The 25,479-nt window shown below is 43.1% G+C and overlaps 1 protein-coding gene across 3 annotated transcripts in view; it reads right to left on the bottom strand.

Moving 5' to 3' along the window:
* The window catches only part of PFKFB3 (6-phosphofructo-2-kinase/fructose-2,6-biphosphatase 3), an 83,697-nt gene that overhangs the window by 3,279 nt on the left and 54,939 nt on the right, over positions 1–25,479 (bottom strand). For 2 of the 3 annotated variants that reach the window (XM_081958088.1, XM_081958086.1), the window contains exons 4-14: positions 24,517–24,583; positions 23,353–23,427; positions 19,324–19,380; positions 18,235–18,359; positions 16,694–16,901; positions 15,967–16,113; positions 14,456–14,560; positions 12,921–13,050; positions 11,975–12,037; positions 10,455–10,519; positions 7,660–7,836 (exon numbers count right to left, since the gene is read on the bottom strand). In XM_081958088.1, the coding sequence (XP_081814214.1) occupies positions 7,660–7,836; positions 10,455–10,519; positions 11,975–12,037; positions 12,921–13,050; positions 14,456–14,560; positions 15,967–16,113; positions 16,694–16,901; positions 18,235–18,359; positions 19,324–19,380; positions 23,353–23,427; positions 24,517–24,583 (1,219 nt within the window). Of the gene's footprint in view, positions 1–5,156; positions 5,180–7,659; positions 7,837–10,454; positions 10,520–11,974; positions 12,038–12,920; positions 13,051–14,455; positions 14,561–15,966; positions 16,114–16,693; positions 16,902–18,234; positions 18,360–19,323; positions 19,381–23,352; positions 23,428–24,516; positions 24,584–25,479 lie in introns of all 3 variants that reach the window. The other variant, XM_081958087.1, reaches the window with a different exon arrangement.

Genomic DNA, 25,479 nt, shown 5'->3' with positions numbered 1-25,479 from the left:
GCTTTGGGTTTGGAGAAAGGGGAGGAGAAGCAGAACAAGGACTCAACATGCAGAAGACACAGGCAGAGTCACGGTGAGAAAAGTTATCTAGAGAAGGGGAGAACGGGAAGTGGAACGAAGCCAGGAGAAAAAAAGATGGTTAGATGATCATGCAAGGTTCCTGTTCTCTGCACCAAAGCTTAGCTTTTCCATGTCTCTTGGACCGAATTCTACAAAACAGTCAAACCATCTTTCTGCAGACAATTGAGTGCATTTCAAAGCTTCTTACCTATTGACATAAAACCTATGAGGTTACCTCGCTTGGTAATGAAAACATCTGCAAGAAAACCGCCAGGCTCAGAGAGCAACAAGGACCCCACGATACAACCCTGAGAGGAGTGGAAGGAGAGGGGAGGGGAGAAGAGAGAGGAGGGGAAGGGAGGAGAGGGGTGATGGAGAAGGTGTGGGGAAAAGGAAAAGGACGAAAGAGAAGGACAGATAAGAAGGGAAGGGAGGAGAGGAGATGGAGAAGACAAGAGAAAAGGGTAGGGAAGAGAGAAGGAGTGAGAGGAGGGAGGGGGAGAGGAGGAGGGGAGGGGTGGAGAGAGGAGGGGAGGACAAGAAGGGAGAGGAGAGAAGAGAGGGGAGGGAAGGAGAGAGAGGAGGGGAAGGGAGGAGAGGGGTGATGGAGAAGGTGTGGGGAAAAGGAAAAGGACGAAAGAGAAGGACAGATAAGAAGGGAAGGGAGGAGAGGAGATGGAGAAGACAAGAGAAAAGGGTAGGGAAGAGAGAAGGAGTGAGAGGAGGGAGGGGGAGAGGAGGAGGGGAGGGGTGGAGAGAGGAGGGGAGGACAAGAAGGGAGAGGAGAGAAGAGAGGGGAGGGAAGGAGAGAGAGGAGGGGAAGGGAGGAGACGGGTGATGGAGAAGGCAAGGGAAAGTGGAAGGAGAAGGAGAAGAGAAAGAAGGAGAGAAAGGAGGGAAGGTGAGAGAGGGAGGGAAAAGGGGAGGGGTGGAGAGAGGAGGGGAGGACAGGAAGGGAGAGAAGAGAGGGGAGGGAAGGAGAGAGAGGAGGGGAAGGGGGAAGGGAGGAGAGGGATGATAGGGAAAGGGGGAGGAGAGCGAGAAGGAGAGAAAGAAGGAGAGAAGGTGAGAGGGGGACAGAAAAGAGAAGGAGAGGAGGTCAGGGAGGAGAGGAAGGGAGTGGGGAGGGAAGGAGAGAGAGGAGGGGAAGAGGGGTGATGGAGAAGGCAAGGGAAAGGGGGAGGAGAGAAAGAAGGAGAGGAAGGAGGAAAAGGGAGAGGGGGAGGGAAAATGGGAGGGGAGGAGGTCAGGGAGAGGAGAGGGAGGGAAGGAAGGAGAGAAACCCCAAATGTTTGCAACACCTGTTACAAAGAAGTGAGGCTGGTCCAAATGCCACACACAACACACAACAAACTCCCTTTGGGGGAAAAAACGAGTGAAGCTGAATGACCCACATCTGTATTTCAGCACAAGGACAACCAAGACAAGGAGGTGATGAAAAAGATGGCCCACCTCCATGGGTGAGAGGGAAAGGCTTGTCCCCAGCGTCTGCTCAAAGTAGGAATGCGGATGGGTCACCAGCACTCCAACATTACATTTGGCTTCCATATCTACCTTTAAGCCAGACCTCCAAGCCTTCCTTTGCTAGCCGAGGAAAAGACGCTGGAAGAGTCGATTCCAAAGAAAATGGGCTTTCTTAACTTCCCCTGATGCATTACGGGAATGCAGGGAGTCCTCGGCTTATGACAATTCTATTGCTAAGCGAAGACAGGCTATCCCCCGTGGTGGCACAGGGGTTAGAATGCAGTATTGTAGCCAAACTCTTCCCACCGCCACCTGTTCGATCCTGACCAGCTCAAGGTTGACTCAGCCTTCTATCCTCCCAAGGTCGGTAAAATGAGGACCCAGATTGTTGAGGGCAATAGGCTGACTCTATAAATTGCTTTGAGAGCTGTAAAGTACTAGGGAGTGGTATATAAGACTACATGGCTATTGTTTTTGCTAATTATCATCTATCTATTTCTATCTATTTATCTATTTATCTATCTATCTATCTATCTATCTATCTATCTATCTATCTATCTATCATCCATCATCTATCTATCTATCTATCTATCTATCTATCTATCTATCTATCTATCTATCATCCATCAATCTATCTATCTATCTATCTATCTATCTATCTATCTATCTATCTATCATCCATCATCTATCTATCTATCTATCTATCTATCTATCTATCTATCTATCTATCTATCTATCTATCTATCTATCTATCTATCATCTATCTATCATCCATCATCTATCTATCTCTCTATCATCTATCTATCTATCTATCTATCTATCTATCTATCTATCTATCTATCTATCTATCTATCTATCTATCTATCTACATATCTACATATCTCTATCTCTATCTATCTATCATCTATCTATCTATCTATCATCTATCTATCATCCATCATCTCTCTATCTCTCTATCTATCTATCTATCAATCATCTATCTATCTATCTATCTATCTATCACCTATCTATCTACATATCTACATATATCTATCTATCTATCTATCTATCATCTATCTATCTATCTATCTATCTATCTATCTATCTATCTATCTATCTATCTATCTATCTAATCTATATCTACCTATCTATCATCTATCTATCTACATATCTACATATCTCTATCTTTAACTTTAACTTTTATTTAATTTATAAACCGCACCCTCTCCCAGAAGGGACTCGGGGCGGTGTACAGTCATATTATCTATCTATATCTATATCTATATCTACCTATCATCTATCATCTATCTATCTATCTATCTATCTATCTATCTATCTATCTATCTATCTATCTATCTATCATCTATCTATCTATCTATCATCTATCTATCTATCTATCATCTATCTATCTACATATTTACATATCTACATATATCTATCTATCATCTATCTATCTCTATCTATCATCTATCTATCTATCTATCTATCTATCTATCTATCTATCTATCTATCTATCTATCTATCTATCATCTATCTATCTATCTATCTATCTATCTATCATCTATCTATCTATCTATCTATCATCTATCTATCATCTATCTATCATCTATCTATCTATCTATCTATCTATCTATCTATCATCTATCTATCTACATATCTCTATCTATCATCTATCATCTATCTATCTATCTATCATCTATCTATCTACATATCTCTATCTATCATCTATCATCTATCTATCTATCTATCATCTATCTATCTATCTATCTATCTATCTATCTATCTATCTATCTATCATCTATCTATCTATCATCTATCTACCTACCTACCTACCTACCTACCTACCTACCTACCTACCTATCTATCTCATCTTCCTCATCTGTCTAGGAACTATCTGTCTGTCTTATGTTCTGACCTAGGCTTCTCAAAATCACGAAGCAGACTCCTTGTCCCAACAAAAACCCCTTTTTATTAAGCTCATGTGAATTCCTCTCATTCACATCCAGCAAAGTCCCAGCAAACAGTCTTTCAAGGGGGAATTTACAACCACAGACCTTATCAGGCTTGGAGAGCGGCCAGCCGATAACTTCCAAGAAAATACAAGAAAATACTAGGCAAGGAGTCTGTGAGAGTCATGAAAAAATCTTCACACTAATTAAGTGAACTAATTGTCTCCTGCAAACTCCACTCCCCTTTCACTCCTCTTTATTCCCTATGGGAGGGGCCGTTCACCATCCACCTGTGCCTTTACTCCCTAGTTCCTTAGCTGTTCCCTTCCCCTGGAAGCTCTGTGCATGCGCACACTGGGAACAGGCTCCAGCTGTTCTTCTGCCCCACTGATCTCCGACTCCGAAGGCAGTTGATAACTGTCAGACGGCCCTGGCCCCCTCTGTGTCTCTGACGCAGAGCTCTCGTCCGAGCCTTCCCCAGACTCCAGGACTGGCCCAGGTTCCTCCCCAACCTCTTCACTGTCTGAGTCTGTCACCAGCTCCACTTGCCGCTGGCGGGCCACAACTGTCTGTCTGTCTGTATCTATCTATCTATCTATCTATCATCTATCTATCTATCTATCATCTATCTATCTATCTATCTATCTATCCATCCATCCATCCATCCATCTATCATCTCTCTCTCTCCATCTATCTATCTATCATCTATCTATCTTTCTATCTTTCTATCTATCTATCTATCTATCTATCTATCATCTATCTATCTATCTATCCATCCATCCATCCATCCATCCATCCATCAATTCATCCATTTATCATCTCTCTCTCTCTCTCCATCTATCATCATTATCTATCTATCTATCTATCTATCTATCTATCTATCTATCTATCTATCTATCTATCTATCTATCTATTATCTATCTATCTATCTATCATCTATCTATCTATCTATCATCTATCTATCTATCTATCTATCTATCTATCTATCTATCATCTATCTATCTATCTATCTATCTACCCATCATCCATCCATCCATCCATCCATTTATCATCTCTCTCTCTCTCTCCATCTATCATCATTATCTATCTATCTATCTATCTATCTATCTATCTATCTATCATCTATCTATCATCTATCTATCATCTATCTATCATCTATCTATCTATCTATCTATCATCTATCTATCTATCTATCTATCTATCTATCTATCTATCTATGTATCATCTATCTATCATCTATCTATCTATCTATCTATCTATCTATCTATCTATCTATCTATCTATCTATCTATCTATCTATCATCTATCTATCTATCTATCTATCTATCTATCATCTACCCATCATCCATCCATCCATCCATCCATCCATTTATCATCTCTCTCTCTCTCTCTCTCCATCTATCTATCTATCATCTATCTATATCTATCTTATCTATCCACTATCCTAGGCTACAAGCACTATTCTCTTGGTGCATGAAAACAGGAAATGATTTTCTACTGATTAATGACAGAAATGCAACAGCCAGATGGAAAATCGAAAGCTGAGCACGGTTTCTTGGCAGCAAAACCAAAAGTCACCGTATCGGCGAGATGGGTGGCATATAAATTTAATAAATGAGTAAGAAACAAAGACACAGCCAGCCAGGCAGCAACGAAATAAGTTAAAGCAACACCACCAACACGAAATAAAATAAAGTTACTTACAGGCAAGCCTTCCCCAGTAATGGCTGTAAAGAGAAAAAAGGAAAAAAGAGAGAAAAGGAATAAAATAAAGGGAAAAGAATCAGTGAAGGCGCATGAAAGCTTATGGCAGCCCAGAGATGGAAAGCAATGGGGATGGGGGGTGGGGGGTGGAAGCAGATAAATCAAGAGACATTGAAGCAGCTGATTCAGCATCAACCTTTGTGCATGGAGAAGAAGCACCAAAATAACAGAAAAACCAGCAACTAGTAGTCTTTTTCAAACAAGTGCTGCTAATTGAGATAGCTTCAGTGGCCATTTTAAGAGGGGTGGACTTCAACTCCCAGAATCCCCCAGTAAGCATGGCTGGCTGGGGGATTCTGGGAGTTGTAGTCCACCCCTCATAAAATGGCCAAATCTCAAAACTCTGCAGTTTAGAATGAGGCCAGGCCAGTGGCATTGCTCACTATCCGGCAGAAACACAGAAAAAATTGTTCTAACCTTTGCCATTTAAAAAACAAAAAATTAAGAATGGGTCACATCAGGATAATCTTGTTCCTTTGGCCCTCTAAAATAGCCTTGGGACAGAAATTACAACTCAACAGACAAAAACATTTGCAGAGTCTCTACAGTTTGAGGGTCATGGAGCTCGCCGGCCGTCGAATGCAAAAAATGTTCCTTTTTTTGGATTTTTCAATGTATAAAATACAGAAGGCCATGTTTTTAAAGGAGATGCCCTCCATTTAGTGGTCTCAAAAGAGATACTCCCCCCCCCCAAATAAATACTGATGTGTAATTGATTTGAGAAGGAGTCCTTGATGCTCTCGGAGGTGGGTTGTTTTCTCACAGACGTTTTATTACCCAACTAGAGAACATCATCAGCGCTAGAAGGGAGTGACAGAAGGAAATCACACTCTCTACTAACACCGATGATGTTACCTTGATGGTTTTCTTGCAGACGTTTCATGACCCAACGAGGTAACATCATCGGTGTTAGTAGAGAGTGTGATTTGCTTCTGTCACTCCCTTCTAGCGCTGATGATGTTCTCTAGTTGGGTAATAAAACGTCTGCAAGAAAACCATCAAGGTTGGAGAGCACCGAGGACTTCTCATTTCAACCCTGAGCTACAAATATTTTCCTCAATCGGGAGTTGATCAGATGCCCCTGAAATTCTTGGCTCCTAATCAGGTGCTTTTTCAGGAGGCAACGGGATTTTCTGGGTTTTTTTCTTCATTTGAAGACATTTCGCTTCTCATCCAAGAATCAAAACGTCTCCAAAGAAAGCCCCAAAAAGTCCAGTTGCCTCCTGAAAAAGGCACCTTTGGGACAAGCAGGACCTGGATGACGGAGAGAATCTCTACAGACAATCAAGGGCCTAAGGATCTTTTGAGGATGGTTAGTGGAAATCGTTAATCAACTTAAGAGCGTGGACGGTTTAAAAGCAACATGCAAACAACCAAACTAACATTCTTCAATGCATGTTCATCAAAACGTTCAAGGGCAAAAAATGACTCTCTGGGATTATAGGCAGTCCTCGACTTTCAACCAACTGTTTAGTGACCCTTCCAAATTACAACGGTGCTGGAAAAAAAGGAAGTCACAACCAATCCTTGCATTTACAACTGCAAGGAGCAGCATTCCCCAGGGTCATGTGATCAAATTTTAAATGCTTTATTAGCTACCCTGTTTCCCCGAAAATAAAACCGGGTCTTATATTAATTTTTGCTCCAAAAGATGCATTAGGCCTTATTTTCCATTTAGGTCTTGTTTTCGGGGGAAATATAGTACTGAATGCATCCATCTGGTTGACGATCTTAACTGGGACTTATTTTTGGGGTGGGGCTTATATGACAAGCATCCTGAAAAATCATACTAGGTCTTATTTTGGGGGGAAACAGAGTAGCACGTAATTATGACCGATGCAGCATCCCAGGGTCGTGCGATCGTTATTTTTTTATGCCCTTCCCAGCTGGCTTCTGGCAAGATGAGTCAATGGGCAAAGAGCCATATTTGCTTAACGACAGCCTGATTAATTTAACGACTGCACCGACTCGCTCAACAACAGCAGTGACTCGCTTAACAATGGCAGCGATTCGCTTAACGGTGGCCAAAGGGGTTGCAAAATCAGGAACGATTCACCTCAGCCGCCCCCTTGCTTAGCAACGGAAATTCTGGTCGCCCTCTAGGTTGTAAGTCAAGGATTGTCTGTATTTGGTGGGATTTCCGTGGCAACTCCAGGGCTTGCCCAATCAGGATGAAGCCACTCACACCCTCACGTGCAAGTTAGTTAGTTAGGTTAGCTAGCCGAGAACATTCGAACCCTCCAAAGATATCAAGAGAAGGTCAACGAGGAGAAGTGTCCTAAGATGTCCAGCTCGTTCAAACAAAAATTAAGCAAGACCGAGCATGGTCTCCTTAAGAACGTCACACAAGCGGGATGGTCAGGCATGCTGGAAGTTACGACACACCATCGGCCATCACCACAAAAACACAACAACAACAACAACAAAAGAAAAAAGAACCAACTTGTCCGGGAAGCTGGACGGGGCCTTCGGGAGAGAGGCAGGTATGGACTGGTAAGGCAGCCGAAGCGGCGGCATGTTCCTCAAATCTGTTCATGCGAGGCTTTTTGACGGGTTCTGGACTCGCCAGAGGGACCACGCTATTGCGCCGCATGAGCGCATGAGGTCCCTTCTTTGCATCCTAGATCGGAGCGAGAGAAAGATAAGAAAAATAACAATAAAATAAAGGGAGATGTAAGCTATGAAGAAAAACAATAAGAGAGCATTAAAAAAAAAAACAGGGTCATCGGTTCGACGTCACACACTCAAAAGCGAAAACAAAAAGGGAGTGGGGTATTTTTTTTTCAGAGGGTTGGGCTAGATGACCTCTGAGGAGCTTTCCAAGCCTGACATTGTACAGTTCTAGGAAACAGGATTTGAGAAGCCCAAGAACAGGGATCGGCAACCTGCGGCTCTGGAGCCACATGTGGCTCTTTCATCCCTCTGCTGCGGCTCCCTGTCACCCTATCCACAATTGATAGGGCTTTTGGTTAGGACAGGTAGAGGAAAAAGGACACCGTGCTAGGAGATGACTCTATGGTGGGGGAACTGGACTTCTAGTCAGCAGAGGAAAAAGGACACCGTGCTAGGAGGTGACTCTATGGTGGGGGAACTGGACTTCTGGTTAGCAGAGGAAAAAGGACACCGTGCTAGGAGGTGACTCTATGGTGGGGGAACTGGACACCTGGTCAGCAGAGGAAAAAGGACACCGTGCTAGGAGGTGACTCTATGGTGGGGGAACTGGACACCTGGTCAGCAGAGGAAAAAGGACACCGTGCTAGGAGGTCACTCTATGGGAGGGGGGGGGGAAAGGAACCAAACTTCCGGTTGGCAGAGGAAAAAGGACACCGTGCTAGGAGGAGACTCTATGGTGGGGAAACCGGACTTTCAGTTGGCTCCAGAATTGAATGGGGGGGGGGGGGCCTTCCGGTTAGGACCTTTGTGGCTCTTTGAGTGTTTAAGGTTGCCGACCCCTGCCCAAGAACCAATTTTATTGGCTTTTCCAGGCAGATGAAGAGGATGGAAAGATTTGGAGAAATTGGGAGGTCTGAGACCATTGTTTGATCCCTAGAGAGGATCAACCCCCCCCCCCCCAAATCCCAAAAGGAGGTGGAGTCAGACTAAAGAGGAAGGCGGAGCCAGACTTAAATCAACCTTCAATTAAACTTCACCCTCTTTTACCTACAAAATGTGGGATGGAAGCCAACAGCCTTTTGCCTAGTGAAACGCTTAGCGCCTAGTGAGATAAGCTGCATACAAATTTAAAAATAAATTTGGGAAGAATAGATAAACAGCCGATGACATTGATAGTTGAGAATCAGCTGCTTTCAATGAGGGAGGAAGGTACAAAAGGCAGCAAAGTGAAACCACATAAGATCAAATCTGGCCACTGTCTTATCTTTACCAACACTTTTAAAGCCTTGCATAATATCCAGGTCGTTTTATGCCAAGCCCAGTTTAAAGCTTGCCTTTTTTCAGCTCAAAATTCCTACCTTGGTAAGCTGTTGAATGCAGGTCATCTTAAAGAGGCACAGCCTGGCTTTAAGCCCCAGAAAGAAGCCTTTGATTTAATCCATTTTTATTCCTTTTTTAACTGGCCACAGTGATAGACTAGACTAGAATAACAGAGTTGGAAGGGACCTTGGAGGTCTTCTAGTCTAACCCCCTGCTTAGGCAGGAGATCCTAAATCAGTGGTTCCCAATGTGGGGCCCAGGCCTCATTATGGGGGCAATTCGAACCTTGTTTAAACCAAGTTAATGGCCTTTTACGCTTCCTCCGCGTGATTAGAGTTCACTTTTTGAGTAAAGTAAGAATTATATGTCCTGTGTGTGTGTGTGTGTGTGTGTGTGTGTGTGTGTGTGTGTGTGTGTGTCTCAGGATTTTAGATATTCTTAGGTGACCTAAATTATTTCATGGTTATCTAATCTTTTCTTAAAGCTTTCCAGTGTTGGAGCATTTACAACTTCTGGAGACAAGTTGTTCCACTGATTAATTGTCCTCACTGTCAGGAAATTTCTCCTTAATTCAAAGTTGTGTCTCTCCTGGATTAGTTTCCACCCGTTGCTTCTTGTTCTACTCTCAGGTGCTTTGGAAAATTGTTTGACCCCCCTCCTCTCTGTGGCAGCCCCTCAAATATTGGGTCACTGTTATCATCTCTCCCCTGGTCCTTCTCTTCACTAGACTAGCCATGCCCAGTTCCTGCAACCAGTTCTTTGTATGTTTTAGCCTCCAGTCTCCTAACCATCTTTTTTACATTGTGTCGACCAAAACTGGATGCAGTATTTCAAGTGTGGCCTTACCAAGGCATGATGAGTAACAGGGTTGTAAATAAGATTTCCAGCCCTGCAGCTGGGAAAACCAAAAACTGATCCTTCGCAGGGTAAGAAAGGGGATGCGATGGTGAACATTTTGGGGGAATAGGTGCAGTGGTGGGATTCAAATAATTTAACAACCAGTTCTCTGCCCTAATGAATGGTTGGGTGGGCGTGGCCAGGGTGGGCGTGGCCAGGGTGTGTGACAGGCAGCACTCAGCCTCTTGCACCCCGCTGGGAGCCAAAACGGGGCGCGTGGGGGACTGCTGGAAGAGCGAGGCAGGAAGGGGCAGGGCTAGCCGGTAATTTAACAATCATTTTTCTCGAACCGGGCCAAACCGGCTGAATCCCACCACTGAATAGGTGTCTGCACTATGAGTGCATGAGTTGTGTTTGAATGGAGTATGGGGGGAGAGAACGGCCCCTTAGCAAGCCAGCAGCACTCACTTCTGGTCTGTCCCGGTGAGTATTCACAGCTTCAACATTCAGATAGATGGACTCCACTCGGCAACCTTAGAGAGAGAGAGGAAAGAAGGATGTGGCAGGATGAGGAACATGTCAGCACTTCTGCTCCGCTGATTTAATCCGATTATGAGATCAAAACAGGCTCAAGTACTTGGGATGTGGGGTGTGGGTATTCAACGTAACTCAAATCAGTTGGGCAATTAATTCTTAAAAGAGCAACGTTGAACGAGCAGGGGTTCAAACAGAGCCTAGGAAAAGCCTTTTGTCCTTCAAGGAAGCCAGAGAGCAAAAGCAAGGATATTCAAATCCAGGGAAAAGTGTAACAACAGCAGCAGTTATTTTTTAAATTAGGGAACAATCCTGAGAGTTTTATACGTGCTGCTCTGTGATAACACTGGTTGTTTTGCCAAAAATGAGTAAAACAAATAGAGAATGAGGCACAGGGCAATTTTCCTGGGCTAAACCGCCTGATCTGAATGCAAATAAACTAAGATAGGATTATGGGGTATTGATCGGGGCTTATTCTTGATTCTTGCAGCCTTCAATCTTATCTTAACTCAAAGATAAGAGTAAAAGATGGAGAAGGGAAGGCAGTAAACCCTCCATTTTCTGGCTAAACAGACCCGTTCTTGATTCTTCCTTTGTAGCTTGGTAGAATTCCCCCCGTCAAGTTTCCCATACAGATAGTCCTCAATTTATGACCATAATGGAGCCCGAGATTTCTGTTCGCTAAGCCAGGCAGCTGTTAAGTGGATTTTGTTCCCTTTTACGACCTTTCTTGGCGCAGTTACCAAATAAACCAAAGCAGTTGATAAATTAGCAAGCACGGTCATTGAGCAAATCTGGCCTCCCCCTCTTGACTTTGCTCGTCAGAAGATCGCAAAAGGGGATCACGTGACCCCGGGACATAGCAGCCATCATAAACACGGACCAGTTATCAAGCATCCGAATTTTGACCCGGGGATGAGGCAATGGCCTTAAGTGTGAAAAACGGTCATAAGTTACTGTTAAAATATTCATGATTGGGAGAGACATGGGAACAAAGTCAGCCAATGGGAGCTTAAACAGATCTGAGTCTGTGCAGAGAATTGAAACAGAAACTTAAGCAGTCTGCTGATCTGAGAAGTAAACTAGCAGTCAGTCTGGGCTTGTCTGCTGAAATGAAGCCAACTGCTTGTGTTTGCCTCTAACTCTCCTGCCTTGTGCTTACTTGGAAGAAACACCTGTTGCTATTGTACATTTATTCATCTATTCTTATGTATATAAAGAAGTTAAGGAATCCTGCTCCATCAGTTATCTGTGTGTGCTTCTGGATTTGATTTTTCTGCAACAAACTCCAACAGTTACTTTTTTCAGTGCTTTTGTAACTTGGGCCTCAAAAACGAATGGTTGCAACTTAAGGACTATCTGGAACCACACCAACAGCCTCATGTGCCTGATTTTAGCCGAGCCAAGCGTGTTGTGCGAACCCAGCCCTTCCCTTATGAAACGTATTTGCTCACCGTAAGCTACAGGACTCAATTTCAGTACTGTATGGAGAGGGCATTTCAGATAGGGCATTTCTTCTGAAAGGCAAAGATAAAAATAAAAGATTAAAAGCGATCGACCAGATTCACGTTACGCAGAGCCACAAATGGTACCCCACACCCCACCCTGCTTCTATACTCCCTTTTAATCCAACGTCAACTCGCAGAATTCAGAATGGTGACTGGGGAATTCTGGGAGTTGAAATTGTCCCGTTTGGGGAGGAAAACAACCCCCTCGAAATCCCAAAGATTTTTTCAGGAGCTGAAGAAGCTTCTTGGATGAGAAGCAAAACGTCTTCAAAAGAAGAAAAAAACAAGAAAGTCCCGTTACCTCCTGAAAAAGAACCTTTGGGACAACCATGACATGGAGGACTGAGAATCTCTACAGACTTTTAGCTATATAATTTGGGATGGACACCCTTGGAATGGTGTGGGGGGAGGAATGGATTTCCAGAGGAAAAAAATTGCAGACTACAGGAACAAGAAGCACTAACTCCGGTGACCCTAAGGACACAGATAAACCTCCAAGGGCTTCCACGACCCTCTAAAAGGATGCAAATGACCAGATGTCCGCAAGGAATATAAATAGGAATATTCCATTCCCCACTGTCCTGTCAGAGCTGAAGAAGCTTCTTGGATGAGAAGCGAAACGTCTTCCAAAGAAAAACAAGAAAGTCCAGTTGCCTCCTGAAATAAAAGCACCTTGAAAATCCCAAAGGTGTTTTTTTTTCTTCCCAAATTTGGAAAAGATTACTCTTCTCGTGCAACGAACACCTTCGGTTACAGTCCCTGCTTGAAACTTTCTCCTCTGCTTGGGTGGGTGGGTGGGAGTCAGTTCCCTACCCACTCACCCCAGAACCCATCCTAAATTCATTCCTCCCATTCCTCCGTCACGGAGGTTGCAGTGCGCGTCGAGACTCACCTGCGCTTTTGTCGAGGAAGTAAGCCAACAGGCAACGCATGACGGCTTGATGACAAATCACAAGGACATTTTCCTGTCTTTCCAGCTCCATGATTACCGGTTCCAGTCTCTGCACCAGATCTTGATAGGACTGAGGTGGGGTGGGGGGGGGGGGAGGGAAAGAGGACCAAGAGAAACAGGTTTGTTTTTCGGCAGACATCAAGGAGCTGCAGAGCACCTTGGCTACTTTTAAGACTTGTGGACTTCAACTCCCAGAATTCCTCCTCCAGCATCAACTCCCAGAATTCTAGAGAAACGTCCAGGTTGATGACATGAATCGGCTGGCTGGGGAATTCTGGGAACTGAAGTCCACGAGTCTTAAAAGTGGCCAAGCTGGAGATCCCTGATTAGAGCAGGGATTCTCCAGCTTGGCAACTTGAAGATGTCCGACTTCAGCTCCCAGAATTCCCCAGCCAGCGAATGCTGGCTGGGGAATTCTGGGAGTTGAAGTCTGGACATCTTCAAGTTGCCAAGCTGGAGATCCCTGATTAGAGGAAACAAAAACTATGCAGTGTCAGAAATGGGCAATCTTGGATTCTTAAGAGGAATTTCCTGGCTTCCTTTAGTACAGGGAGTCCTCGTTTGTTTTTCACACTTACGGCCGTTGCACCATCCTCGTGGTTACGTGATCCAAATTCGGATGCTTGGTAACTGACTAGTACTTATGACAGTTGCAAGGTCCCGGGGTCATGTGATTTCCCCTTTGGAGACCTTCCGACAAGCAAAGACAATGGGGAAGCCAGATTGACTTAACAACCACAGTACTAACTTAAAATATGTGGCGATTCACTTAACAACCACATTACTAACTTAAAATATGTGGTGATTCACTTAACAACCACAGTACTAACTTAAAATCTGAGGTGATTCACTTAACAACCACATTATTAACTTAAAATCTGAGGTGATTCACTTAACAGCCACATTACTAACTTAAAATCTGCGGTGATCCACTTAACAGCCACATTACTAACTTAAAATCTGTGGTGATTCACTTAACAGCCACATTACTAGCTTAAAATCTGCGGTGATTCACTTAACAACCACATTACTAACTTAAAATATGTGGTGATTCACTTAACAACCACATTACTAACTTAAAATATGCGGTGATTCACTTAACAACGGTAGCAAGAATGGTGGTAAAATGGGGCAAAACTCATTTAACCAAAATCTCACTTAGCCACAGAAATCTTGGCTCCAATTGTGGTCGTAAATTGAGGACTACCTATAGGAGGACCAGTTCTAAGTCATGTTTTTTAGCGCAGATGTAACTTCGAATAGTCGCTAAATGAACGGTTGTAAGTCGAGGATTACCTGTACACAGCTATGTTTTAATAATTCCAACATTGGCCCAAGAGCCACGTGGGGGGTGGGGGTGGGGAAGAAACGTAAGGCTCCCAATTTCAGATTCTAGGTGATCAGCATTAGCACATTGTTTGGACATCCATCCCACCCAATGGTTAAAAACACACTTGGTGTGCCAAAACACAAACCTCTCCAGATGGATAGCGGTAATAATATTTATCTTGGTCGCGTAGAGCAAATTCTTCCGGATATTTTTCTTTGATTTCATCATAAGTCATATCTTCACACACACCCTATAAGAATAAAGAGATCATGGTGATGAAGAAGGAGGTGGGGGGGAGATGGAAAAGTAGTAGTAGTAGAAGTAGTAGTAGTAGTAGTTGAGAAGTAGAAGTAGTAGTAGTAGTTGAAGAAGTAGAAGTAGAAGTAGTAGTAGTAGTAGTTGAAGAAGAAGAAGAAGAAGAAGAAGAAGAAGAAGAAGAAGAAGAAGAAGAAGAAGAAGAAGAAGAAGAGAGGAGGAGGAGAAAGGAGGAGGAGGAGGAGAAGAAAAAAGGAGGAAGAGAAGGAGAGGAGGAAAAGGAAAAGAAGAAATCCATCTTACAGCCCCTTCCCCAAATTCTGCTAATCTTTACACCAAATGTGCTCACATCTACTGTATTTTCATGCCTGGCTGGGGAATTCTGGGAACTGAAGTCCACAAGTCTTAAACTTGCCAAGGTTGGACAGCCCCATTCTAGAGTGTCTCTGCCAGTTGGCACAAAACCAGTCTGTTTCCCTAGCTGGACACCTTACATCTCTGTGGCCTTCAACTCCTAGATTTCTACATAAACACCCTGGTTATTGAGATCAATTGGGTGGCTGAGGAATTCTGGGCGTTGACGTCCACCAGTCTTAAAAGTTGCCGGATTTGGCTACCCCTGCTATGTCGAAACAAGTTCCAAGTTCCCTCTTGCATTCTTTTTCCTTCCAACTTTAGATAAGGACTTCTTGTCCCCTCTAAGCAGGCTGGCTTTGTGCCCTTTGTTTCTGCACCTGTCTACCTTTGTTCTTATCTTGTGTTTACAGACTGAGTGGAAACTTAATACTCAGAACGGACAGGAAAACGAAGGGGCCTTTCTTTCACAGTAACAGAAGTGGGGTCAGCCAATTCTTCTCAATCCTTCCTTGGAAAACAAGGAGGGTCTCTTTTTCGAGAGACAGAGAGATGGGGAGAATGACAGCTTTTCCCACCAATAACCTTTGGTTTATCTATCTATCAATCTATATCTATATAAATGGCTGTGTGTGTTCCAACATAACTCTGGAACGCCTGGGCCGCTAAAATGACTTGGTACACAGATGACTTACTCTCTGGAAACAAATACTGTGGGCTAAGACTCCGAACACCCCTCAGTGTGTGTGTGTGTGTGTGTGTGTGTGTGTGTGTGTGTTCTAGCACAATTCTGGAATGCCTGGACTGCTCAAATGAAAAGGAATAAATTGTATCAATAGCATCAAATCACAGTACTTTTGACAGTAATAGTGTGCATTTTGGATTCAGATTCGTGTGTGTGTATGTGTGTTCCAGCATTACTTTCACTGGACACTATAGATATAATTCATTTCTTTCCCTGCCTAATACAGGATTAGCATAAATAAATACACAGGCAACGCTGCATTATCAGCTACTTTTGCAATGAAAGAAAAAAGAGGTTCTCACAGCATCAATTTCATTCAAAGCCTTCCACTGCTCGTAGGGCAGATCAAGAGCTTCTGCCGTCTGTATTGTCCTCTTCAGATGGCTGGTCCAGACTCTGAGATCTTTTAGGTTTTGCTCCTTGACAAAATTATTCAGCTCGCCGGCAAACTAGAAAAGAAAGGAAATATACAGAGCATGATGATTCAGCTCCTGTGGGTTTTGGTTAAATGTTTGTCAGGGTCAAAGTATTTGGTGTAACCCACAGCTGTGGACCAGACAGGAAAATTGGAAAAAAAATATCCTGAAAATTACTAATGACAAAAAGGCGTCCTGAAAGTCAACAGAAGCTGAGCTATTCAAGGGAGCTCTTCCCTCACCGGGTTGGGGAAGATGGAATTCATTCAAGAATGTCTTCTAGACAACCACAAAGTTCTCCAGAAGTTCCCCGGGGTTCCTGAAGAGTTCCTCTGTCTTCCAAAAATGGTTTATGGAGGAACAAACTGAAGAGAAGTTCATCTTTTCCATAAAGCAAGATTTCTCAAGAAATACTTCTGGGAATTGGTTAACCTCGGTGGTCTTGTAAGATGTTTTCAGTAGTCCTTTGCTGGCTTTTGTAAGATGTTTTCAGTAGTCCTTTGCTGGCTTTTTGTGAAGGTCTCCCCTTCTTCTTTATGAAGGCAATTCTGGCTTATGCTGCAACCACCCTATTCCCCAGGCCCACTTACTCAGGAGTAAGCAACACCCATACCTTCTTGCCTCTGCTGGAGAGCCCTGAGTCGCCCCCGATCTTCCCTTTGAGGTTGAATTCACTCTCGCCATGCCGACACAAGTAGATAGTCCGAGGCTGCACGTGGATATTCATCAGGTAGTAGACAATCCGACTTTGGATGTGGTCCTGGACCCTGTTCACCAGGTACCTTCGACCGACATCGATCACTTTGATGAGTGACAACTCTCTAGGGGAGGAAAACACACAGGATGACCATCGTAACACGCAATAGCCCACAAAGCCACAGTGAGATCAACTCTCTCAGAGCACTGATGATGTGACCAAGTGAGGTAATGAAATGTCTGAAAGCAAACAACCCAGCTCAGAGAACACCAACGGCCCTACAGCCCTTCTCATGCCGCCGTTGGGAGCCTGAATCTGAGGAAGACGATGAGCCGGAACTGGAGCCAACGGAGATCGAGGGGGAAGCTTCGTTGGAAAATGGGGAACAGGCCGGGTCAGGCCAGGGCCTTTCAGGATTGGGAGGGGTTGTAGGCAGGGAGGAATGAGGGCAGGATGACCAAGAGAGGCTAAGCAGTGAACATGAGAGACAGAGCTCAGGCGATGAGCAAGGACCACCCGCTCCTGATCCTCGAGCACAGAGAGTGGAGAGAAGGCGGGAACAGTGCAGGCTGACCCGACAACTCGGGAGGGGAGCACCCCGCCCCTCTCACAAGGCACACCTGGGGTCTGAGACTTAAGGACACACTGTGGGGAGGGGCATTTGATGGGAACGAATGCTAAATTCATGGGAAGGTTGTGTGCCGTTGCTGACGTTGGCCGTTTCCTGGACTTTTTGCTTTATTTCTTGCTTCCTGGATTAATTGCCTGGCTGGATTTCTTGTTTTGCTCACAACTTCGTACTGGACTACTTGCAGCCAGAGGCTGCTGGAGGTGTGTGTGTGAGTGTGTGTGTGATGACTGTCAACTCCTAAAGCTGATATAGTAGGAAAGCGGGGAGGGAGTGCATTTCACGCATACTTTCGGCTAGTCGGATCTCAGATTACCGCAGCAGGCTTGGGAGGGGTGCACCTCATTGGAGAATGTGATTTATGAATCAGACTGAGGGGAGGGAAGGAACAGGGGTAAAGTTCAGCTACATTTCAAATAAGCTAAGATCTGACTGCATAAAACAGGCATTGCCAAAATGCTCCTAATAAATGCCTGGCTTCTCTTTTGAAATTTGACTCGAGGCTCGTGAATCAATTAGGTCACTTAATGGAAACCTGACAATCATTTTGCTCTGGGACTTGCCAACTAAACTGTCAACTAACTGCGTTGCTTCGGTGCTGTGCCCTGGGTCATCACAGTCCTCTCCACTTCCTCCTCCACCACCACAAACCACACTCCACGAAACTTCAAGGACCGACTTTCACAAAACAAATGGATGTTAACTTAGGACTTGCCTGTATCTTCAGCAAACAAAGCAGCATTCATGCTATCGGCAAGCTAGTTTGAGTGGCTTGAAGGCAAACCTGGGCCCAGCTGAACCAGAAGTAGTTTTCCTGGCATTTCTTTACCTGTCGTATCCGTCCGGATCAAGAGGCTGGTAACTGGCTTGATAGCAGCTGATCCTCTTCATGAAATCTTCCATGGCGTCCGTTGAGTTGCAGTCTTTATAATCTGGGCTAGATAGCTTGACTTCCTGAAAAATTGGAAATGTTAAATGGTTAAGAATAATATAACAAGCCCATCATTACATCAAGTTGTTCTAGCGATGTTATAAAAGCAGTGTTTGTCAACCTGGCCAGGTGTAAGATGTGGGGACTTCAACTCCCAGAATTCCCCAGCCAGCTGGCTGGGGAATTCTGGGAGTTGAAGTCCACACATCGTATACCTGGCCTGATTGACAAACACTGTTAAGAGAATAAAGTTCACAGTGTTCAATTCCGTCTTGTGACTTCACTACCGCAGACAGCCCTCGACATAGGACCACAATCGAGCCCCAAATTTCTGTTGCTAAGCGAGGCAGTTTTGCCCCATTTTAACACCAGCTGTTAAAGGTCGAGCGTTGAAGTTGCTAAGTAAGTCACACAGTTGTTAAGTGAATCTGGCTTCCCCATCCACTTTGCTCGTCAGAAGGGTCGCAAAAGGGGGATCCCGTGACGACCCTGGGACACTGCAACCGTCATAAATATGAGTCAGTCGCCAAGCGTCTGAATTTTGAGCATGTGACCATGGAGGATGCTGCAACGGTTATAAGTGTGAAAAACGGTCATAGGTCACTACCAGCTAGTGAATTATAAATGAAATTCTGGGCTGCTGTTATAACTTCGAATGGACTGTAAACACCATCTCCTTTTTATGACCCCATAATCCTTTGCGGGATGGAATCTGGGCAATTGAATGGAGAAGAGTGTTTACTGGCCCGATGCCCTTCCCGTCACCAATGTGGAATTTTATTCAGCAGATAAATTATCATTGTGCCCAGACCAGACAAACTGATGAGTTGATGAGAACGGGATGGAAGAGAGTCCAGAACGCACAAGATGGATGTTCTCTCACTCAACTGTGACCCCTTCCCAGAAATGTGGTTCTCCAGCCCAATCTGAAGGATTTTCTGAGGTCCAGGCAGGACTTGAGAGACAGGACACTGTCTTCATATTTACCATGACGTTGCTCGCAACCACCGTCGGGTCATTGCAGACAGACTCAATGAAGAAGACCTGCGGGAAGCAGAAGACATTAGAATTAAGGCATTGTGAACGTATGACTTTGGCATGCACAAAAACGGAAGGACGCTTCGATTCCTAACACGGACGGAATGGTTGCAGAATTTGATGGAGTTGGCTGTAATGGCAAAACTGACTACTTTGATTAAAGAAAAGAATATATCGGATTTTTCGGGGGGGAGGGGCAAAACCGAGCAAAAAACGGCCCATTTTTCATGAAAATAGCCCCTTTTCTTTTGCAAAAAACAGGGCATGCATAGGCTTTGGGAGGCTTGTAGAGTGCTCCTGGGGGCTGGGGGCAAAGCGGGCCAAAAATGACCAGTTTTTCGCTCGTTTTTGCCCTTCCCAGCCCCCAGAAGCACTTTGCAGGCCTCCCAAATGGTCTGCACATTTATTTTTGCAAAAAATGGGATGCACCGGGGCGGGGTTTTAGGAGGCCAAAAATGCTGTATTCAGTGTATAAGACGCACCCAGATTTTCTCCCTCTTTTTGGGGGGGAAATGTGCATCTTATACTCTGAAAAAAATACAATAATTACTTTTTTTTCTACATGGAAAAATTCAGCATATCAAAAGGGAATTGGATTGGGGAAAGATTTGACATGCTGGCCATGTCCAGAGGGAGAAAACCTGTACAAACAACAGTACACCAAATCTTTTTTTTTTTATAAAGATTTTTTAATTTTTAAACAAACAAAAACATAAAACACATACAACCTTCTTCCATTTCATATAGTGCAGGGGTGTCCAAACTTGGGAACTTTAAGACTTGTGGACTTCAACTCCCAGAATTCCCCAGCCAGCCATGGACACCCCTGATATAGTGTGTTCCCCCTCCCAAGCTATCATAGTTCCTTTAACTTTTTCTTTTTCTATCTTAACCTCTAGTAAGTGTCCATAAAATTTTTAAATTACTTTTTCATCGGTGCCCATCAAAATTTTATCTAACTCAGTCATTCTATCATAAAAACCTTCTTCTTTACCAGTCCTTGTCATATCTAGATTGTATTTGCACATATGAAAACCAGTTCATCTTTATACCTTCCTTTTCCAGTTCTTGCATAGATTTAAGTTCACCCTCTGCATTCAATATTTCACAATATCTGTTTGTTCCTTTTTGTATATTATTGTGTATGAAAAGACTTCAATAGTTGATAGCCAGACTGGAATTTTTAAATAATATTGTTTTTTAATCTTCTCGCAGTTTAGTAGCAAGGCCTCCCGTAGGTAAAATCTTCTAAAATACCCCTATGTTTTAGTTCCCTTGTACCATAAAAAGGCATGCCATCCCAACAATAGATCATGTCCTTCAAGGGTCAATAATCTGGTATTCCTTAGTGTTATCCATTCTTTAACCCACATCAAACTTGCTGCCTAGTGATATAGTTCCCAATTGGGCAGGCCCAATCCTCCTCTTGTTCTTGCATCTTGTAACAATTTAAGTTTTATTCTTGCTTTTTTACCCTGCCATATGTACTTCAACACTATTTTATTTAAATCATCAAAATATTCCTTCCCTAGTCTAATTGGAATCGTCTGGAACAGATATAAAATTCTAGGTAGAATGTTCATTTTAATTGTAGATATTCTCTCCATCATCGAAAGTTGCAGATTTTCCCATTTCTTCAAATCCATCGCAATCTGTTGTTTGAGTTTATAGTAGTTGTTGTCTTTAAGGGCGCTGCATCTTGCTGTTAAATATATCCCCAAATATTTAACCTTGTTTGTAACTTGCATCTCCAAAGTTTCCACCAACTCTTCTTTTTGTCTTGTTGACATATTCTTTGTCAAGATCTCCGTTTTGTCTTTATTTATTTTTAATCCTGCTACTTTTCCATATTCTTCTATTCTTTCTATCAATTTGGGTGCTGTTTCTAATGAAGTATTTTCATCCTAATTGCTTTCTTGGTAAATCTTACATGAACTTCCCTTGACAGTTCATGTTTCGCTGCATATCTTGTGTAAACTCAAAATACTTCATCTATAGCATCGGCCATCTTTTCTTGGGTTAACTCGAGGACATTTGTCAAAATTTCTATCATTATTTGTTACAGGTTTTCACCTTTTTCTTCTTCTATGTTTTGCAATCTTAGGAAAAATTCTGACCTTTCCATCTCCCAATTCAGTATTCCAATATTATCTTTTTCAACCACAGTCTATTATCAATCTCTCCAATTTTCTTCTCTCTTTGGTCACCTTTTTCTTCAATTTTTTTGTAGTCTATCTTCATATTTCATCACCATTTGTTGAATACTATCAATTTTTTCATCAGTTTTAACTGCTTTTTGTTCCATGTTCTCTGTTCGTTGTTCAATGTTTCCCATTTGTTGTTCGATTGTTCAATTTTTTCCCCCATGTTTTCTGTTCTCTTTTCGATGGTATCTGTTTTACTTGCAAATTCTGAATTCCTTGCATAATCATCTCTAAGGTAACTGCCTTCTCTCTCTTTTCTTTTTCCTGTTGCAACATAGTCTATATTGATCTTTGTCCTCCTTCTGGTGAGGAGGAAAGTGTTGCTGCAGAGCTGGTAGTTATTATTCTTTTACTCATCTTCAAATTTTTCTGTATTATAATTCACTTGGTATAAAAATCAATTGTAGTCCAGAGTGGCCATGAGGTGATCAAAAGTTTTTTAAAAAAGGAAAGAAAAAGTCAATTATAGGGTGGTCCAAGGTAAAAAAAAGTAAAAAAGAAAAAGAAAGCCAAAAAGCCAAAAAAAAGGGAAGAAGATTCTGTGGAAAAAAGGCCAAAAGTAAAACAAGACGACAAAGACGGAGACAATCAAAAATGTGAGAAGGAAAAGGAAAAAACAAAAACCTTAAAAGAGAATAAAAATCTTCAATCTTTTCTATGCCATCATCCAGTTGAGAAAAACCAAAAATTGAAAACAACCAGATACGAGACCCAACTTCACAGCAAAAAGAAGTAAACACTGCCACCACCGCCCAAAAAAAAGAAAAGGAAATAGTTTCAAGGCTTCTTGTAAAGTTAAAGCTCTTCAAACAAAAGAAAAATAAATTCAAACTTTTATAAGATGAAAGCCTTTCAAGATCCCTCAGGCTTACTCTTACAGTTGTTATCTATTCTCTCCAGACAGAATTTCTAGGACTGAAAATTTCAGAGTGAGCACCTGTGTAAATAACTCTTCTCCTATCAGTCCTGGCTGAGTCAGTAACCTTGGAGAGCAACCTTTTCCAAACATTCATTCAAACAAAAAATAGAAACCAGGTTTCAAAGACTCTAGGTGTCAGTGTTACTTATCCAAAACTTTCCCTCTTTGTATTGCATTCTCTGAAAAGTAAAAAGCCAAATGAGAAAAAAGAAAATAGTACAATAAACTTTAAACCGCTGTATATAAAAAAAATTCTTAAACAGTGGAACAGTAGAACTTAGTTATCAAACAGTCCAAAAAGTAAAAAACAGAAAAACGGAAAAGAAAAAAAGCGTGCTCCATTTAATGCTACGCTGAATAGAAAGTCCAATCAAGCTTCCGACAATAAAAAGGAAAATAAAAATAAAAACTTTCACTTTGATTGTAACCTTATATTCGCCGCTTGTTTTCTCTCATCAGTTTTTATTTTAACTTAGTTCTCTTCATTTAGGGTATCCTCATAAATCAGGAAAAAGGTAAAAATCTCACCATGAATGGCACGCTCTCTCCTGCACTTTCACTTCCGAAGCTGTCAGCAGTTTCACCAGCCTAGATGGCTGCTTCCTAGCCGTTGGCAAAAGGGCTATTCCTGGATCACCAGTGACTTTGCGGGTGTCTCTGGGATTGGCAGGATATGCCCCTTCCTATCACTGTCTCGTCAGGACGGTTTAGGTCCAATTGGACCGTCCTGCGGCTGAAATTTTGGCGGCGGTCTCGGAGCTCCGAGATTAGCCGTCGTGTCACCGCTACGTCAGCTTCCAGTCAGTACACCAAGTCTTAAAATCCCTCACATTTTGGTTCAAAAATGTCACTCACTTTGTATCCGTTTTCTTTGGCAAAATGCAAGACCATCGATCTTCGCTCGTGGGTCGTGTTGGTGGCGTCAAAAACCTGGGGAAGGAAGAAAGATAAAAAAGATATCAGACGGCTCATTTTTGTTGATTGGTTTTCAGGAAAGAGGAGATAAACTTTTCCACGATCCCAACCATCTTTAAATTAAGACTAGTGCTGATAACCCAGTGTTGCCCGGGTATTTATTTTTTAGGGGGAAAATATCCAAACCAAACTTAATTTCTAGCATTGGATTTTCTCCCTTACCAGAGGGAGCCCCCTTGTGGAGTACTGTGAAACTGTTACCATGGCAACTCCACTGCGCTGTACGGCAGTACAGTAGAAGCCATTTTAAGGCATAACAGGATGTATCTTAACAGAACATGCACCCTGAGGGGTGTTAGCGGTGTCTTACCCCCACAGTATTTGTTTCCAGAGAGTAAGTCACCTGTGTACCAAGTTTGGTTTAAATTGCTCAAGGCGTTCCAGAGTTATGCTGGAACACACACACACACACACACATTTTTACATATATAGATGAGCAGAATCAACCCACCATGTTCTGTATAACTGTACAGCCCAGTTCCTTGGCAGTTGCTTTCCATAACTGAAAACAATTCCTCCAGCATGGACACGGGATGGATGGAATAATTAGAGTTTGTTTGTTTTTTGACTGGGACACATCTTTAAGGTTCCCAGGGCAATGTTTACCTCCTCTCCTCTTCAAAAAAGCCAGACTAACAGCTAGACCACACATTTTTGGTCATCAACACCAGCAGAGATTCTAACAATCACAAATTTGAGAGGTCCTCGGTGCTCTCCGAGACTGGTTGTTTTCTTGCAGACGTTTCATTCATCCAAACTAAGTAACGAGCGCTGATGATGTTACTTAGCTAGGTTATGAAACGTCTGCACGAAAACGACCAAACTCAGGGAGCACCAAGGACCTCTCACATCAATCCTGAGTCACAAATATTCTCCTTTATTGGAACCTCAAACTTGGGACTCGGGGATATTTAGGGATTCCTGCAAATTTAAAAACCACGGGGTGGAACTGGAGGAGGTTCGTTTATTTAAATCAGGCTCTCCCAAACAAGGACACCTTTCACAAGATGTCTTCTCCAAGGTGCTCTGAGGAACGTCACTTACCGCAATCTGTCCACCTTCCTCAGACAAGTAGAGTTTGACGTCTCTCAAGGCACTTAAGGCACACTGTCTGTAAGGGAAGCACAAAGACAGCGATTAAAGCCTGTTTAGACCACACAAGAGTTTAGACAAAGCCCTCCGGCGATTTTAGTAAGGCTGTCCGGTTGAACCTGTACAAATTCAGAGGACTGCAAGATGGCAGCATGGAGACCACGTTCTTGAGATCTTTGGACCGTCATCTAGGAGCAACCTCATTTTTCCCCCTCAGCTCAGGTGAGGTTATTTGGGATGCAGTCCACCCCACCTCACCAAAGGCACTGCTCAGTCACCAGTTCCCTCAAGGTATATGTTATCTGTCAGAAATGTTGCAGAAAGATGAAACACTCTTCACCCAACTTCAGGAAGGACGAAATATAATATTTTAAGACATCAAAAACAAGACATTTACATCTTTTCCAGAACCTGCTGCTCAACCAAGGCAGGTACAGATAGGCCTCGACTTACAACCACAACTGAGACCAAAATGCCTGTCGCTAAGTGAGATGAGTTGCTAAGTGACTGTCACTGGGGTGGTTGAGTTAGTAACACGGTTGTTAAGTGAATCCGGTTTCCCTCCTCTTGACTTTGTTTGTCAGACGGTCGCAAAAGGGGATCAATGAAAAACCCCCAACCCAGGATACTGCAACCGTCATAAACATGAGTCAGTCGCCAAGCATCTGAATTTTAATCACATGACTAAGAGGACACTGCAACGGTTTTAAGTGTGAAAAACGGCCATAAGACACTTTTTTCAGTGCTGTTGTAACTTCAAATGGCCACTAAATGAACGGTTGTAAGTTGAGGACTATCTGTAGAGGTTTGTGTATGTGTAGCTTCATCGATAGCCCTGAGGTAAAGGTTCCCTTTGCACATATGTGCTTGTCGTTCCCGACTCTAGGAGGCGGTGCTCATCTCCGTTTCAAAGCC

This window comes from Natrix helvetica (assembly GCF_964273705.1).
Source record: "Natrix helvetica genome assembly, chromosome: 6".
NCBI classification, from domain to species: domain Eukaryota; kingdom Metazoa; phylum Chordata; class Lepidosauria; order Squamata; family Natricidae; genus Natrix; species Natrix helvetica.
The sequence above is the reverse complement of the archived record's forward strand: the minus strand, read 5'-3'. Positions and strand labels throughout refer to the sequence as shown.